This window comes from Nelumbo lutea, chromosome 5, assembly GCF_056320005.1.
Source record: "Nelumbo lutea isolate HS-2025 chromosome 5, American lotus-T2T, whole genome shotgun sequence".
Classification (NCBI taxonomy): domain Eukaryota; kingdom Viridiplantae; phylum Streptophyta; class Magnoliopsida; order Proteales; family Nelumbonaceae; genus Nelumbo; species Nelumbo lutea.
In genome coordinates, this window is record NC_142688.1 from 75,480,113 (window position 1) to 75,497,475 (window position 17,363).

At 36.1% G+C, this 17,363-nt stretch overlaps 1 protein-coding gene across 2 annotated transcripts; it reads right to left on the reverse strand.

Annotated features, from left to right (window-relative positions):
* Positions 1–6,474: 6,474 nt before the first annotated feature.
* LOC148852960 (RING/FYVE/PHD-type zinc finger family protein) lies at positions 6,475–16,827 on the reverse strand. 2 transcript variants are annotated; one of them, XM_088945516.1, is made up of 5 exons: positions 16,518–16,827; positions 10,603–11,511; positions 10,029–10,229; positions 7,663–7,858; positions 6,475–6,895 (listed from the first exon to the last, which is right to left on the reverse strand). In XM_088945516.1, the coding sequence occupies exons 2-5, from the start codon at positions 11,464–11,466 to the stop codon at positions 6,705–6,707; spliced, it is 1,452 nt and encodes a 483-aa protein (XP_088801642.1). In that variant the 5' UTR covers positions 11,467–11,511; positions 16,518–16,827; the 3' UTR covers positions 6,475–6,704. The 2 variants fall into 2 exon arrangements, with proteins under 2 accessions (XP_088801642.1, XP_088801641.1); XM_088945515.1 differs by having other exon boundaries at positions 10,603–11,543; positions 16,518–16,813.
* Positions 16,828–17,363: the final 536 nt, after the last annotated feature.

The window sequence follows — 17,363 nt, forward strand, 5'->3', positions numbered from 1 at the left end:
GGGGATCTAGTGTATATGTAAGGATTCCAAATCAACAAAGGAGCAAGCTGGATAACAAGAGTATTAAATGTACCTTCATATGATATAGTGAGAATAGCGAAGGGTACAAATTCATTGATCACAAATCTGATGGATCCATTGAATTAATAGAAAGCAGAGATGTTATATTCTTAGAAGACCAAATTCAAGATAGCAAAGATCTACCAAATTTGTTTGAAATTATAAAAGAAAAAAAAATGATGATAAAGACACATTTGAAAGACAAAATTTGTCTAATAATGACACTTTAACCAGAATTCAAAGAGAAAGATATCCCTCGTCAAGGTTAAAGGATTATTACACTTATTTCAATGAAGAATGTATTGATAATCCCCTTTATTTTGAAGATGCTATGAAAGCACATGATAAAGAGAAATTGTGTGAAGCCATAAAAGAGGAACTAGACTCAATAAATAAAAATCAAGTTTGGTAACTAGTTAATTTGCCCCAAAATAGAAAACCTATAGGATGCAAATGGGTACTAAAAAGGAAGTTGAATGCTAATGGATCCATAGAAAAATATAAAGCAAGACTTATTATAAAATGATATACTCAATTAGAAGGGATTGATTATGAAGAAACTTATTCTCCAGTTGCAAGGTTTACTTCAATAAGATTCATAATGTCTTTGGTTGCATCCCTAGATTTAGAATTGTGTCAGTTAGATGTGAAAATTGCTTTTTTCAATAGAAAATTAAATGAAGAAATATATATGTATCAACCAAAAGGTTATGAGATCAAAGGACAAGAAGATAAGGTTTATAGATTAAAAAAATCACTACATGGGTTAAATCAGTCTTCTAGAATGTGGTACCACACATTTCATGAAGCACTATCAAAATTTGGATTTATTCCTAATCCTTTTAACCATTGTGTTTACACTTTGAATAGTGGGAGTAGTTTTATTATTCTTCCTTTGTATGTGGATGACATTCTAATTGCTAGCAATGATGTTTCCATGGTCAATGAAACAAAAAATTGGTTAAAAACCAACTTTGAAATGAAAGACTTGAGTAATGCTAGTTATGTGCTACGAATCAAGATAGAAAGAGAAAGGAAAGCAAAGTTTTTTACTCTTTCATAAGAGCATTACCTAGAAAAGATTTTAAGAAAATTTAACATGAAGGATTGTAATGAAGTTGAGACTCCAATTTGTAAAGGGACAAAATTAATCAAAGAAATGGCTACTTCAAATGAAGAAGAAATGCAAAGAATGAGAGCCAAACCTTATGGTGAAGCAATAGGAAGCTTAATGTATGCAACACTTTGCACAAGACCTGATTTGTGTTATGTTGTTGGTCTTGTCAATAGATACCAAAGTAACCTAGAAAAACCCCATTAGAAAGCTATTAAGAGAATATTCAAATATTTACAGCTAACCAAACATTTTAAATTGACTTATCATGCAAATGGCTTAGAATTATTAGGCTATTGTGATGCTGATTTTGTAAGAGACCCGGATGATAGGAAATCAACAATCGGGTACATATTTCTCTGTTGAGGGGCTGCTATCTCATGAACAAGCAAAAAGTAGAATTGTGTGGCGAAGTCCACTATGGAGGTTTAATTCATTGCATGTAGCTCTACAGCCTCGGAAGGAGTTTGGATTAGAAGGTTTTTAGAAGAACTCAAGATTCTTGGTACACCTACTGGACCTATAATGTTGTTCAATGACAATCAAGCTACCATCAAGATAATAAAGAATGGTAAGGTTGGTCCTAAAGGAAAACATATTGACCTCCAATACCAGTATTTGTATGATATATACCAATGGAATGAGATCCTGATAGACTACATGCCCACAAATAATATAGTTGTTGACCCATTGGCAAAACCCGTTGTGGTTTCAGATTATGTGAGGCACATGAAATCAATGGGATTAGTCGGCAAGGGTTCATCTCGGGCCGAACTGTCCAAGTGGGAGATGTTGGAAGAGTGGCCATAGGCCCTCACTTGTTAATCCTCAACATGTTGGAGAATCCAATGGCTATGTGACAAGTAGTTGATGGAGAACAAACTATCTCTATGCTGCACTCTCGCACACACGACCAAGTTTTTCCTTGTATTATTATTTATATATTTTCCTATAAAAAAAATCTTTTTTTTGGTTGTTTTCTGCACAAGTATTTTTTGCATAAAGACATTATTATTGGAATACTAACTAGATCCATTCCAGCTTATATTGGGTCAATGGTGGACGATTTGCTCTAGTGTAGACTAGATGATCAAGTGACAAGATCCTTGATCAGTGAGACACTTGTCTCAATCCATAGGAGCTTTGACCTAGTCAACCAACGGTTCTTTTATAACATTCCTGGTAGCATTAAATATGAAAGGAAACATTAGAGACTGAGCCTGTTATAAAGCTTCTCCCATCTAAGCCATTTAATGCCCCCGCCATTAGAGCTGGAATTACCCCATCAAAATGAGTCCATCATTCTCTCCAACTCTTTGCTAAGAGATACAGGAATTATAAAAGTACTTATGCAGTAAGAGGGGGCAACTTGAGCCACAGATTTAATTAAAATCTCCTTACCCGCACGAAACAAAAGCTTATTCTTCCAACCCTGCAATCTCTGCCATAGACGATCCCTGATAAATCTGAAGCCTTCCTTCTTCCTACCTATCAGAGAAGGCAAGCCTAAGTACCTGCCTGTGTTAATAGGATTAACAACCCCCAACACGCTAGTCGCTCTAGCCTTCACATCCTGACACACATTTGAGTTGAAAAACACACCCAACTTTTGAAAATTGATTGCTTGCCCCGATGCTTCTTCATAGACTTTTAGGATATTCTTCATGGCATTACATTCCCTTTCCTCTGCATTGAAGAAGAAAAAACTATCATCTGCAAATAAAAGGTGAGAAACACTAAGTGCACCTCGACAAATATGATAGCCAGAAATCAGACCTTCTCTTTTAGCTTTATACATCAAAGCAAATAAGCCTTCAACACATAAAATAAATAAATAAGGGGAAAGCATGTCACCTTGGCGAAGAACTCTACCGGGAATAATAGGCCCAACCTCCATGCCATTGAAAGCTGCAGAATAGAAAACTATAGCGACACAAAGCATGATCAACATAATCCATTTGTCAGAAAAACCTAATTTCTGCATCATAAGCTTGAGAAACTGCCAGTCCACCCGATCATAAGTAATAGGTGTGCCAATTTTTATTGTGTTAATTGAGTGGAGTTGTTCAAATTAGAAAATAATATACAATACATAACTTTTTTGTATGAAAAAAATCAATCAACCCAAGAAAATTTATTTTTGTTGTCCTGTTATTGGTAAGTATGATTGGAAGTCAAATAATTTTTTTGCCTTTGGCTTAATTTGTTTAATTGAAAAACTAGCATGCGAGGCAAGTGTTGTATGGAAAACGAGAGGAAAAATAAATAGCGGAGAAGTATGGAAAAGTGCAATACAGATTTCTGATTTTCACTGCAGAGCTCTAAACATTCAAAATGTCAAAAACCCCCACTTTACACACCGGCTAACCGAACCACCCCAACTGTAGTTTGGGCATTAAAATTCTGACCCTGGGCTGAACTATCATTCTCCCAATAAGTAGTCATAAAAAATTGCCTTCTTTTACATGGGACTCTTGAAATGGCCACATACAATTGACCATGTGTAAATCCTAGAGTTATAAAAAATACGCAAACATAGTGTTTATCCTTTACTTTTGTTGATTGCCATATCAAAAGCAAGTTTCAATGAGAATTGCCTTCTAAGATTAAAGGGTAATCCTGTTTTGGTTGGAGACGTGATGATTCTTGGTATACAAATTGTTTCTCGTATGTGGTTTTATGTAATGATTTTTGCTTCAATGATCCTTGTGCCAAGGTGTAAAATTATCAAACATATTTCATACTCCATTTGACTGATCCAAATTGTGCAGCAACATAATAGGTGTGCCAATTTCTAATTGGAGTCCATGCTCTGGTAGTCCATTATACTTTAAAGAGTTAAGAAACTCTTGAGGATAAAGATCATATTCTTGGGATGAATCTACATTCATGGTGTCAGTACTTCGGTAAGAGTGGATACTTCCTAGCATTGCATTAATCTGACCAACTTCACCATTTGTTGGGGCCGGTATCACTTGTTCACAGAGATGAATTTTAGATCTAAATTGTATCTGCAAATCAGGATATATGGAATGAACAAGTGGTTTGACGCCATTCCCTTCATCTTGTATGTGCCTATTCCCATTCCTGACGTTAAGCACCCTTTTTGTAAAATCTGCAGATTCAATAGAATGGAGAGCATTCCTTTGATGCAACCTCATGTTTACAAGAAGTTCTAATAATTTACAGGAAGACCATAAGGGAGATCTCTGTAACAGTGTCGGCATATTGTCCCTTTGTAATGACTGGTAGTTATTGTCGAAAGTGGTACAACTGTTTTTCTGCCGAATAGTTGGTGATTTTTCTTCATTTTGTCTCTCAAGGTACGATCCAAAGCCTTGAAAGCATATCGATGTGCCATTGGTGTTTCGTTCCATATAATTAAAGTTATTGCTTGTAACAAGGAGGCAATCCCTGTGGGAGGACTATTTTTCGATCTGCTCTGATATAATTGTTTTCCAAAGAAAAGTTTTTTCTATTCCCCCACTTTCATGCACCATAAAAGAAAAAAAAATACCACCTTTGTTCTTCATGCAAAGGTCATTTAATGATTTTCCATTTTTCTCTAGTATCTTTTCAATTCCAAGCAAGGCCCGATTCTGCAAGTCTTCAAGGGTTTAAAATGGTCTTTTCATGCTTCAGGGTTTAAATAGGTCTGTTCAAATTTGAACAGCATCCAGGGGCGGAATTAGGAAGGGGGCATGGCTCCCTTGGATCGGGGCATCTGGCAGCTTTATATAAACATACTTTATTATTTTATTCATTATTTAACAGATCCGTAAAAAAAAAATATCTAATATCATCTGTTTTTGCCTTAAAAGTGCCCTTTCCATCATAGTTTGAGGGCAAATATGGCCGTTTTCGTTTTTAAGGGTCTAAAGTGATTTCTCAGGAAAAGTGGTCTAAAGTGATAAAGGGTCAATTTATCACTTGTTTAAGGTTTTTTTTTCACAGTGCAGCTCATGCATTATGGATTATGCCTGAAAATAGAGTATCGCTATTGCATCTCCTATTCAGCGTTTTAAAAGCGCAAGGTGCAAAAAAAATGTAAAGACCAATTTGCGCGTGAAGTGCAAGGCGTAAGGCGAGGCACGCACCTTTTTAAGCAAGGCGCAAAATTACAAAAAGAAAAAAGCTAAAAAAAAAAGTCAAAACCTTTTAAAAATATTAAACATAATATTAATAAAAAACATAAACTTAAATTTTAAAACAAATGTTCCAAAAAACCTATTATCTAAGATTAAAATACATAAACATAAGGCAATAGAAGTTGTAATTTTAAATAAGACTGTGGCCTTTGCTTGCTTTTCCTGTATACATGGTTGTATCTGATTTTCATTTCCTCTTCTATCGCAATTGCGTGGAACCATGAAGAATGTTGACAATGCCTCATGGTGGCATAGTTTTCCGGTTGAGTATGGCGATTTTTGAATAACATTCAATGCATACTAATTCTGTACGGTTGTGTTTGGTTGCAATGCAATTTTATTTCCACTGATACAAATGTATGAGAGTACAAACAAATAAATGCAAATTCTCTTGTTTTGAGTTTTACTTTATTCTGCTTTATGTTTTAATTTACTTCATTTGTAATGTAATCAAACAAAATAAGTTAAAGTTTGAAATAAAATCAGAATTTACACTCAAACCATTTACACTGTCACAGCTTCGCATCAGTGCAAATTTATTTACATTGCAACCAAACACAGCCTATGTATCTTCCTCGCTAGGGCATGAGCTCTCTTACATTAATCATCATCATCCAAATCCGAGCTATATGAGGTCAGTTACATGAATCCTGTTTTGTGAGTCCCTTCTGTTTAATAGCATACCCATTGTAAAATTATTGGCATTTAAATCATTTCTTACTATTTCTATCCATATCCCTTTTTGTCTATCGGATGCGCCTTCTAGTCCCTTACAACTTGGGGACACGCTAACAAATGAGGTGAAGTAAGGAATATAATCTTCCACTCCAAATGAAGGAGAAATTTTTGTATCAAACGAGGGGGGTATTTTCTATCGGCAGAACTGCAGCAGCAGTCTTCAAGACCAATTTTTGCTTTATCCCAAAATTTGTTGGACCATGAAAAGGCATCGCCGATTAAACACTCTTCTGCGGTGTTGATTAATAATGTAAAAAACAATAGAGAAAGAATCAAACATAATGGAATATTATCTCGGTTGGATCATGGATGATCTAATAGAGCTTAATAGAAGTATTAGAAAAGAGAACCGCGCCCTCTTGAGAAATGAAGATCAGGACAACTATTTGTTAAACAAACAAGAAAACTTAGATATGAACAAGCTATAAATTATATACCGTTATATTACTTTGGGAATTATCTGTACAACTTAGACATCAATCATTTGCATCACAGAACCTGGAAGAAGAAAGTGAAACGGTTTTCTGGTACAGACCATCACTGGTCCACAAGTATCAATATGGGTCCACGAGTGACTTTTTAACAGAGAACTACGTAGCTTTGCAGACAAATAGGCTATGTACATTGAAATAACACAGAGAAAGCTAGCTGACGTCGTACAGCTTTGAATAGAGATCATCAAGGGCAACGTACAGTGGCTCAGCTGCCTTCGGTCTTTCCACTGTCCCCAAAAGAATATCCGTCGTTGTTAGATAGGGATCACCATAGAATTGCAGGTTAGTATCCATCCTCGTCGCAACTATGTTTCCCTCCAGTGAAATCCCCACAAATGCTCCTGTTTCATTTGCAACACATTCAGTAAGAGAACTCAGGGTCAAATGCACAATAAAACGAGACCGGGATTTGTACTTGAATGTGCAAGCATGGGGAAAAACTTGTTCCAGCACATCGGTTACTGCACATTGAGCTTTCTTATTGTTCTCAATGCAAATAGCAAATCTACAAATACACATTTATCTAACCATGAACAATGAAAGGAACCTCCTAAATTTTTTTTGACATTATTCTAATCTATAATCTTTCTTTTTTGTTTTTTGTGAAGGTAAAATATTGTATTAATATAAAAAAAAAAAATTGGGAAATTATAGAGCATGTACATCCATGTGTGTATAGGAGATCATACAATGATATAGAAAATGAAGTCTGATATACAGTTTCACAAAGGTCTCTACCAGTTCCAGCGTAAAACAAATGGGCAAAGTGAAGTGGGACATAAGGCAGAACAAGGATCTCCTACCCACAAACACTTTCCACATTCCTACCCACAGGAAACTACAGGCGTGCATTGGGAATATCTCCCTTGATACATGGGTAAGTGTTTCCAATACACAGCGGTAGTGTCTTGTGGGTAGGGATGTTGGAAGAGTTTGTGGGTAGGACATCCAGAATGCACAAGGCAAGGTTTCCAAGTAACAAATGGCATTATCCACAGTAATACATTGGAAGTTGTGGAGGGTAATACATGAAGCAGTACCAAATATTCTTGGGTTAACAATGAAAATGAATGAAACCAATAATTTTAATTAGTTTAGGATATATTACCCTTGCTGCAACTGTATGTATAGCACATGCCTGACCCCCTATCTCCAGCTCGAAGATCTGCTTCCAAAACTCTGCCTACAGGTCCTGCTGCAGCACTGCAACCAGCTCCAAGGGAAAAATGCATGCGACTACAAAAAGTCTTCACAGCTTTAGAATCGTGGAGCACTATTATAAAGTCCGTAAGCTCACCCCCAACCTATATCACAGCATCAGCCAAGAAATACCTTAAACATAACCAAAATACAAACAACTTTCTCATTTATTTTTGAGGGAAAGGATCAATCATTTTCAAAGTGTACGCAAGGCCAATGCCCAATGTTCCATTTCTAGTTATCTCATTTTTACTCTGAAGGGAATGTTTCTACTGCCAGCATTATGATTATTACAAGATAATGCAGGAGACCAGAAAACAGATATGGAATTTCCTGAAAACTGGTGCACTTTTTTATTGTTAAGCAGCTGGGATATTTTAGTCATTTTACAGGCTGTCTGTGAGGCCTGGCCTAGTCATTTATCTTTAATAACCATATTTTAGTTCTGCTCAAAATCTCAGCTGTTGTTTAAGTACTAAGGTGGCATTCGGTAGCACCGAAAACAATCTCCAAGCGTGTTTGGGGGTAGCGGACAAAATCTCATTTCCGACGATGCCCTTCTATAAATTAAAAAAAAAAAACCCAAAACTGGTCATTGTTTTCCTGTTCAAACAGGCTCCAATCCTCTCTCTCTCTCTCTCTCTCTCTCTCTCTCTCTCTCTCTCTCTCCCCTCTTGCTGCTGTTATGTGGTCTTTCATTGCATGATTTGTATTCGATCTTTAGAGTCAATGGTGCTCTGTTTCAATGTTCAGATTCATGGTTGTAAACTTGTAATTGGACAAGGGAGCTGAAGGGGTTGAGGGAGTGAAAAAGAAAGAATCTGGTTTCCATTTCCGTCCCTCTGTTAGTGATCGATCAATCGATTGGTGTTGAAGCTATACTTTGAAAACTTTGGGGCTTTCAATAATCTGGTTTCCGTAGTGATCGATCAATCGATTTTTGTTGAAGCTTGTTCAACAGGGAGGGAAAAGAAAGAATCTAAGCTGATCATCTGAAAAAATAGGATATTGAAGACCTGACTTTTCAAGGAACACATGTCCAAGCATCATCCTGATTTGATTATTCTCTAACAAAAAAAAATCCTGACTTTATTATTTGCATAGAACAGCCCAGAATCCCATTGGGCGACTGTAAATTTTTATTCATATGTGCACCTCTGCACACGTGTCCTACACCCTTAGCACACTTGTCCAACTTTGTCATGAATATAAATACGGACCATTTCAAGGTCTATGCATAATCTGTAAAGGTGTGGAGAGATAGGGACGGCTGTCCAAAGATTTTTTTTGGAAATTCCAAAACAGATCTCTTCTATCAATGCAAGAAATATGACCTTAAGAAAGATGTATACTTGATCTTTCTGTTGTTCTTTGCATTTATTTGATCCATGATATAGAATAGTGAAGGCTTCTGTTAAAAGAACTTTGTGGAAATAAGAACAGAAATTTCCTTTTGGTGAATTTATCAAAAAAAAATCGTTTTGGTGATAATTTAATATGAGGGAGATGGACTTGTTAATGAGTACTATTACCTTTTCTTGCAAGTTGTAATTAGCATTCCCCCTTAACTTTTTTATCTTTTTAACATTATTGTTAATTTTTTATAATATTATTTATTAATCTTTTTATTGTGTCTAAATTTATTTTGTTTTTATAATATATTTCTATTTATTTTTAAATTTTAGTAATTTTTAATATTATTTATTAATTTCTTTATTTTATCATTTCTTAAAATTTTATAATATTTTCTTAATATCATAATATTTTAATCACTTTCATTTATTGTTATTTAAATAAAAGTTTGAAGGGTAAATTTGTAAAATAAATATTTGTCAGACATCATAGCATTCAGATTACCGAACAACTCCACTACATTCAGATGTTTGCAAAAGCAGAAAAACAAATTTCCCATGGATTGCTTTCTGAGCATTTTCAGAGTTTTTTTTTTTTTTTTTTGCTTTCCAGACTTCAGATTTACCGAACATCTTTCATAGTGTCATATCCATGGTTGTCAAGGCGTTCTTGAAGGGTCACGTCACCCAAATGCCTACAAATTTATATGTAAGACACCACATAAGATTTTTATAGAGCGCTTAGGCAACAAGGTGACAGGGCGCTCCATTATCCCCTTGCTTCGCCTTGGCGCCTTGAAAACTATGGTCCTATCTTAGTCATTATCCTTTTCTTCAATTATGAACAGAGATAAGGCAGTTCAGTTTAAATCAAAAAATAAATAAGCATCAGGTCTAGTGAACTGAAAGTATGTATCTTTACCTGAGCTCCCCATCCTAAACCAAGAGACAAGATGGCTGATGGTGCAGACCATGATCCATCTGACCTCCGAGCAACAACCAAACCAGTACCCAGTTTGTATGTGACAAGTACACCAGCTTTAGCAACTGTAATAATTGCTAAGCCTTTGGCTCCTTTCAGAACTGCCAAGGGTATAGACCTCTCAGGGTTCAACCTAGAAACCTGCCAATTTCAACAATGACATTGTAGAAAGTGTCAATCATGTAAAACTAAAAACAATAAGGGGGAGTACTAGAAGAAACAAATGAAAATACATCATGTTGGCTCAGTTTGAAAGACTTCAAGGTCATCGTTCATCATCATCATTGATGCCTAGTCCCAACATGGCCACTTTGTAATTGAATTACTAACAACATTACTCAAGAGATAAAAATAAAAGGAAAAAAATTAAACAATCATGATGATAAGATAACTACATGGTAGAATCAATGGCCTAAGTGAGTTTCCATAAGCTTCCTAAATTTTATTTAAGTCAATGGGATAGAGTTGAATACAACAAATTAAGCAAAGAGAACTTTTATGTGAAGAAATGCACCTGGCAGTAAGTCCTCAAGGTATTAGACGATTTGTATATTTCATGTTCCATGGATAACCCCACTGGAAAATTTAACCACCCTCTTGTACAGGTCCAGTCCATAACATCGTGCTTTGCAACTTGCACAGCATTGCTGACAGAATGTATCAATACCCCTTGGAGTGGATCCAGTCTATCATAACAGGTGTCACACACTCTCTGAGGATTCCTCTCCCTAAACTTAACAGGCAACAAACACCTTCCCTTTGTGCATGCTCTGCAGAAAATACCTCCACAGAACCGACAATGATGCCTGCCACGAGTAAGTGCTGTAAAGGGTGCAGTGCACTGCATGCACACTGTAGTAGAACTATCCGGAAGCCATTCTGGAGGTTCAGCCTCCAAGACTTCCCTATAAGCACTGTAGTTGAACCCATTTGGCTCAAAAAGTGGTGGTGCACTTGGTATATAGACTGATGAATGCAAAAAACTATCTCCATTCTTTCCAGATCCCAGAAAGGACACATTAGAACTGGAGTTCTTTGGATCATCAATAGCACTTGAACTTTTATTGCGGCCCAGCAGAATAGCAACCATACCACTCAACACATTTTTCAAATTCACCTCTGGAGGCATCCTAGGTGGCAGAGAATTCAATGCTTCCTCACTTGAATCATACCCTCCATCAAGAAAATCATCTGAATCAGCAGATAATTGATACGGGTTATCTTGTTTTGAGACCCTTGAGCCCATAATGCAGGTACTCCTGCCTTCATGCACAGTCCAGGCATCATCACCATAGTCTTCATCATACTGGTACCTAGTATTCTTTTTGTCAAGTGCAGAAAGCGAAGAATATAGAACCTTTGCCCCAGATGATTCCATGCCTTACTAATGTGCAATTGGAATCAAAAAATACAAGCACTTCCACTACAGTTCACAACAAGTGCCCCAGTCAGAAGCTGTCAGATATAAAAAACAATGATTACTTGTCTGTGATTATCTCAATTAGACAATAATAATTTAACTAAACCAATGTAAATGAACTTTTGTTATTGACAAGTACATATTTTGATCAAAATTTCTCTGTTTCGTTTTTTAAAAGTATCAACTAAAATTGGCCGGGTGGCAGAGCAGAACTTGGTGATCTATAAAATATTAGCTATCTTACCATTTCACAAGTCCAAAATATTTAAAAAGGCACAATTTTTAAGAACAAAAAGAAATCAAATTCTGGAGTCCAGATAAGAAATTCTAATACAAGAAAATAAGATGAGCTGAATCAGCATATTAGTAAAATTCTAATTTCTCTAATTAAACATTGTCTTTATCAACACACATACGAAATCAGATGAAGAAAGAGAAAGCACCAGAAAAGAATTTGAAGCAAAAAAGTGTAAGGGAAACTGAAGAAAATAGTGTCGTACACGGATCGGTTCGGTTCGGTTGTATATAATTTACCCAACCGTACCGACAACCTCAGGTTCACTTTCTCATCACCCGAAACCAACTGAGATAACCTGAAAACTGACCTAAGCATAGACTCCTCAATTTGGTCCGTTTCTCAGTTTGTTGATTGGTCAATACGAATTACCTATGTCCTATTGATTTTAATTAAATGAATAAATGGTCAGCAGCAGTTGTAACTCATAATCCCTATCTGCATACATGTACATACACTGTTCCAAATCCACAGCTCTTTAATTTCACTCGTTTCTTTCCCTGCCTAGTGCCTAGATGTACTCATAAGATTGATCTCCACTGTGTAACAGAAACAGACTCCTCAATTTGGTCCGTTTCCCAGTTTGTTGATTGGTCAATACAAATTACCTACGTCCTATTGATTTTAATTAAATGAATAAATGGTCAGCAGCAGTTGTAACTCATAATCCCTATCTGCATACATGTACATACACTGTTCCAAATCCACAGCTCTTTAATTTCACTCGTTTCTTTCCCTGCCTAGTGCCTAGATGTACTCATAAGATTGATCTCCACTGTGTAACAGAAACAGTGGTGCATTTCACAAAGTAGAATTTTTAACTTTTGAACTTTAGAATCCACCGACAGAGGCTAAAGGCTAGAGTCTAAATTCAAAAAAGTAAAAAAGGACAACATTTAATGTCACTCACTATACCATACATTTAATGCTCCAGCTAAATGATTAGATTGGGAACCAGGGGTTGAAAATAAGGATCACTTGGTTAATTGGGAATAGGTTAGTAGGCCAAAGGAGAAGGGGGACTTGGGTTAGGTAATTTGGTTCAGAAGAATCTAGCTCTCTTAGGCAAGTGGCTATGGAGATTCCCACTTGAAAGTAAAAGGCTCTGGCACAGGGTTATTAAAAGCATACATGAGCAATCGGACCATGGCTGGGATGCAAAGGTAGCCTCTAATGCAAATTTAACCTCTCCTTGGAAAGCAATCTATGAGGTATATCACATCTTCCTCAATCTCATTCGGTATGATGTGGGAAAAAGACTAAAAATCTTGTTTTGGGAGGATATTTAGTTGGGGGACAATCCTTTCAGAATCCAGTTTCCTTTGCTTTATGCACTCTCCATTTACAAACTTGAACCTATCTCAAAATGGGTTTAAGTTGAGACTTTGGTTTTAGAAGAGGGCTTAGGGATTCAGAATATGATTCTCTTATGCTTTTGTTGGCTAGACTCGAATCAGTCTATTTGGACCAAAATTTGGAGGACAATGGGGTGTGGCCAATTTCCCTGGATGGATATTTAACTTGTGCCTCTTTTTTCAATTTCTTAACACAACTTACTACTTTGGTTTTCTTTGTTTTTTTTTTTTTTTTTTTTTTGATAGGTTGCTTTCGGGGTGAATTTCCTGGTGAAAGAAATTTGGAGGAAGCCTATCCCTCCTAAAATCTAGGCCCTTTGTTGGGAGATCTTTCTTGGAAAGATCAACACCTGTGATGTGTTGCAAAAATGAAGGCCAAGTAAGTGCCTATACCCTCACATGTGTTCTCTTTGCTAGAATGGTGGTGAAACAATTTCCTATTCCTTTGTCATTGTATTAGGGAGCAGCTTTGTTTTCTATTTGGGGTGCAGATGGACTCCTCCTCAAGATGTGGTAGGCCTTTTTTATCCTCATTTCTTGAGACAGCCAACAAAAAGAGGAAGGTTACTTTGGAAAGCAATGAGAACAGCTATGGTTTGGACTATTTGGGAAGAAAGAAATGGGAGAGTTTTCAATGATAAGAGTAGAACTCAGGCAGAAATCTTTGATTTAGTTAAACTAAAAAATGCACATTGGGTGAAAACATTGGATGACTTCAAAGCCTTTTTTTTTATTTGAAATAGTAACTTTCATTGAATTAGTAAAGGAGTACAATGCCAATCACTCACAGCATGAGTGTTGACCCCATATTTTATCCCAAAATTTACAGTACAGCCCAAAAAAGATTTTCCCTTTGAGCTCCCTGTTTTGCCAAAGCCTTTTCACTGAATGATATTTTGAGAACTTAGAAAGAGGTGGCACTATTGGCTCTAGACAAGGCAAGGATAGTAATGGAGTGGAAGCCCCCAGCCCCCAATTTTATAAAGCTCAACTTTGATGGAAACCTTATTAGCAATAGTAGATTGGCCGGGGTAGATATAAAAGGTAGAGTGGTGGCCTTGTATTCAGGGCCCTTGGAGCATGGTGATGCATCGACAGCTGAACTGGTTAGTCTACTGTAGGTACTAACGATTGCAAAACAATTGGGCTTCCACAATCTGGGGGTGGAAGGGGATTCCCAAACGGTCATTTCATGGACCAAGAACAGTACCCAGATTCCTTGGTTATTCCGGTATAAATTCAGGGAGATTGTAATCCTAACAATGGAGACAAATGTTGCCTTTAAGTGGGTCAGAAGAACAGCAAATGGAATGGCAGGTTCTTTGGCTAAACAAGGGACTGTGAGAGAGCAAATGTTTTGGGCAAACAACTGCATCAGAGGACAGACCCCTACCCACAGGTCTTCCTAAAAACAAATTTGTTACACTCAAGGGATCATAAATTATGTGTTTAAGAAATAATGTTTGCTCTCAAATTTTGAATTGCCTTGGTTCATTCTTCATTAATCTTGAGGCACTGTCAATTCTTTCTCACACCCTTTCTTCCCTCTTCAAATTCTTTCAAGATTATGCTGAAGGAAGAAAAAGTGATTCTTTTTTCCATACGTATTTCTCCATCACTAAAGACCATTATCTATGATGTAAAACTCATTCTAACATCATGAATTTGCATCTTCAATTAACTTACAGGGAGTTTGGGTTGTATAGAATTGAATTGGATTATACAGTTGAATCTCCAAATGGTTCATATTTTTCAAATCTTGACAATTTTTCCAAAATCTATGGTCCTATAATCAGGTTGTAGATGGATTAACTAGATTTCAGAATTGACTATAGAATCTACTCATAAAATATGAAAACAACCTCCAAAACCTGACTTTGTGAATCCAGATTCTAGTATGCAACCTAAATGCCTTGATGCCCTCTTAGGGTTCCTAGAACCCTAGAAACATCCCTATGTCATCCCTATACCTTAAAATTAAATTTAGGGATCCCATTGTCTTTCCTGTGTGCATATGTTTTGGGAGTGGCACAAGTTTGGTTAAATAAGCAACTCTACCAGAAGCCCAAAACTTAATGTCGTCAGCCATGTGTTCAAGTTCAAAAAGGAAACTTATTGAACATAACAACTAAAAATGGAATTAAAGTTCTGCATTCTGTTTAAATATTATTTAATAATTATCCAAATAACTATGTTGTCAAAGGTATTACATATGCCAAGTTTGTTGATTGTCCATAAAACTCTCCATGACCCCCCTCTTTATGCTCTATTAACTAGAGTTATCAATTCAGCGAGGCAATGGCTAGTCATTTTAGTCTCTCTGGTCAGTGCCTAGGTTCTGACTAGTTAACCAAGAGAAGATATGTTCTAAATTTAAGGCATTAACTAGTCAATATCTTGTGGCTAACAGAAACAAATAAAATTTTAATATAGCTGTGAAACTTACTAGTTCGACTAGTCATTACTTATACAATGTTTCCTCATCCCAGGAGACAGCATCATGAGTATCAACTAACTAGTTAGTAAAGCAATTACTCTGACCCTCGACTGACTAGTTAATGGCTAGTGAACATTTTGGTAACACTGTTGTTAACAGGGAAAATTTTAGCCCAAGTGCCCAACAAGAAAGCAAAGCACTCTGCTATGATAACTTTTAAAATTCCAAAAACTGAAGGACAGAAATATAGATGGCACAAGAGCTTTGATTGCAGTTTATAACAGATACACAATTTTGAAGCTCGCTCATGAAGATTTAAAACAGAATTTGTTTTTTGACCATCATCAATTTCTCTTTCATTCTTTTTAAATAAATGAATCATCTATTTTCATCGCTAACCAAATCATGAACTACAGAAGCTTTCTTCGTCTGCCTACGACAAAGAAAAAAAAAAAAGAAAAAAGAGTACAAGAAAAAGAACCTTTCTTCCTCTAAGAATCTTCTTTTTATATTGGTATCATCAATTGTCAGATAGCCGAGCAGATATGCGAGACTCATCCGAAATTTCTATCTAAAATGATATTGCAAGCCTCATATGGTGAAAAATTACAATACTCTCCAACCAAAAGAAATTAAATCCCAAGCCTTATATACTTGGTAAAAGAAAATAATACAATCAAAAGGGATCGACTTTCCTAATTTAGGTTTACAAAATTCCAATTTCTCTATCAATCAGTGTTTCTACCAGCGATAATCCATAGAAACAAGGACAAAAAATATGCAAGAATTTCATTTCAAACAAACAGATTAAAAAAGAAATTAAAAAGAACGATATAATTCAGAAGAATTGACAAACTTAACAAATTAAAAGAATTATTCCATAAACCTCAGAAATAAGAAAACGAGAAATGAAGGCGCGAACCTTAACGAGAAGGTTGAGATAGATCTCATCCGATACCGGAGCTGTTCGCTTCCTTTTGTCTTGGTGCGACTAGATTGTTATCCTGTAAATACAAAGCTTTCGAATCAAATAAACCGGAACCCTAGAAATGGAGAAGCAGCGTTTCTTGTTTCTTTCCGAAGAAGGCGACAAAGAGATCAAAATCCCTGTACAAACCCAGCCGAAATGCCAGCGGTACGGTACCGCAAATTTACGTGATTTACAAGTTGTTAAAACAATAAAACTTCTAGCCAGCCTACGTGAGTTGCACGTTCGTTAAAACTACAAGCAAGTATGCAATTACGGCTTTAAACGTATCGGAGCGAATCGGATATATTTTGATCCAAATTTAATTATTTTATGTATATTATAACCAAGTTTTTTAAAACCGACTCGAAGAACGAACAGGTCAGGGGTCCGGTTCCCGGGTCGAACGGTTCGACCGTTTGGTTCTAACAAAAAAATTAAAAAGTAAAAAATGGTCAAAACCGTTCGAACGATTAACCACCCAAGTCAGCGATTTGCTGACCAAAATCAATAATTTTTAAAAAATCCAATTTTGGGGAAAAATGGAATCGATCATCTGACTGATTCCTGATTTTTCCAGTCTAACCGTCCGATCCGGTTCGATTTTAAAAACCATGATTATAACTCATGACTTTTTTACATTTCTCCTAAATTCACCATGATTTTTCAAAACATTCACATAACCACTCTTCATTGAGTTTTATTGTCCATAGCTCATATTCCCTTAAGATTTCACTTAAAAGAGTGATCATTAATAAAAATTTAAAAGAATGGTCCATGTAAGCATTTAATTATTTTATA

Bases quoted from the DNA above. Each gene is read 5' to 3' on its own strand.
- LOC148852960 (XM_088945516.1), bottom strand. From the start codon at position 11,466: ATGGAATCATCTGGGGCAAAGGTTCTATATTCTTCGCTTTCTGCACTT. The intron at 10,230-10,602 runs GTGCATTTCTTC...TGAAATTGGCAG, and splicing joins CCTTGAGGACTTACTGCCAG to GTTTCTAGGTTGAACCCTGA. The intron at 6,896-7,662 runs GTAATATATCCT...CAAATGAAACAG, and splicing joins TACATACAGTTGCAGCAAGG to GAGCATTTGTGGGGATTTCA.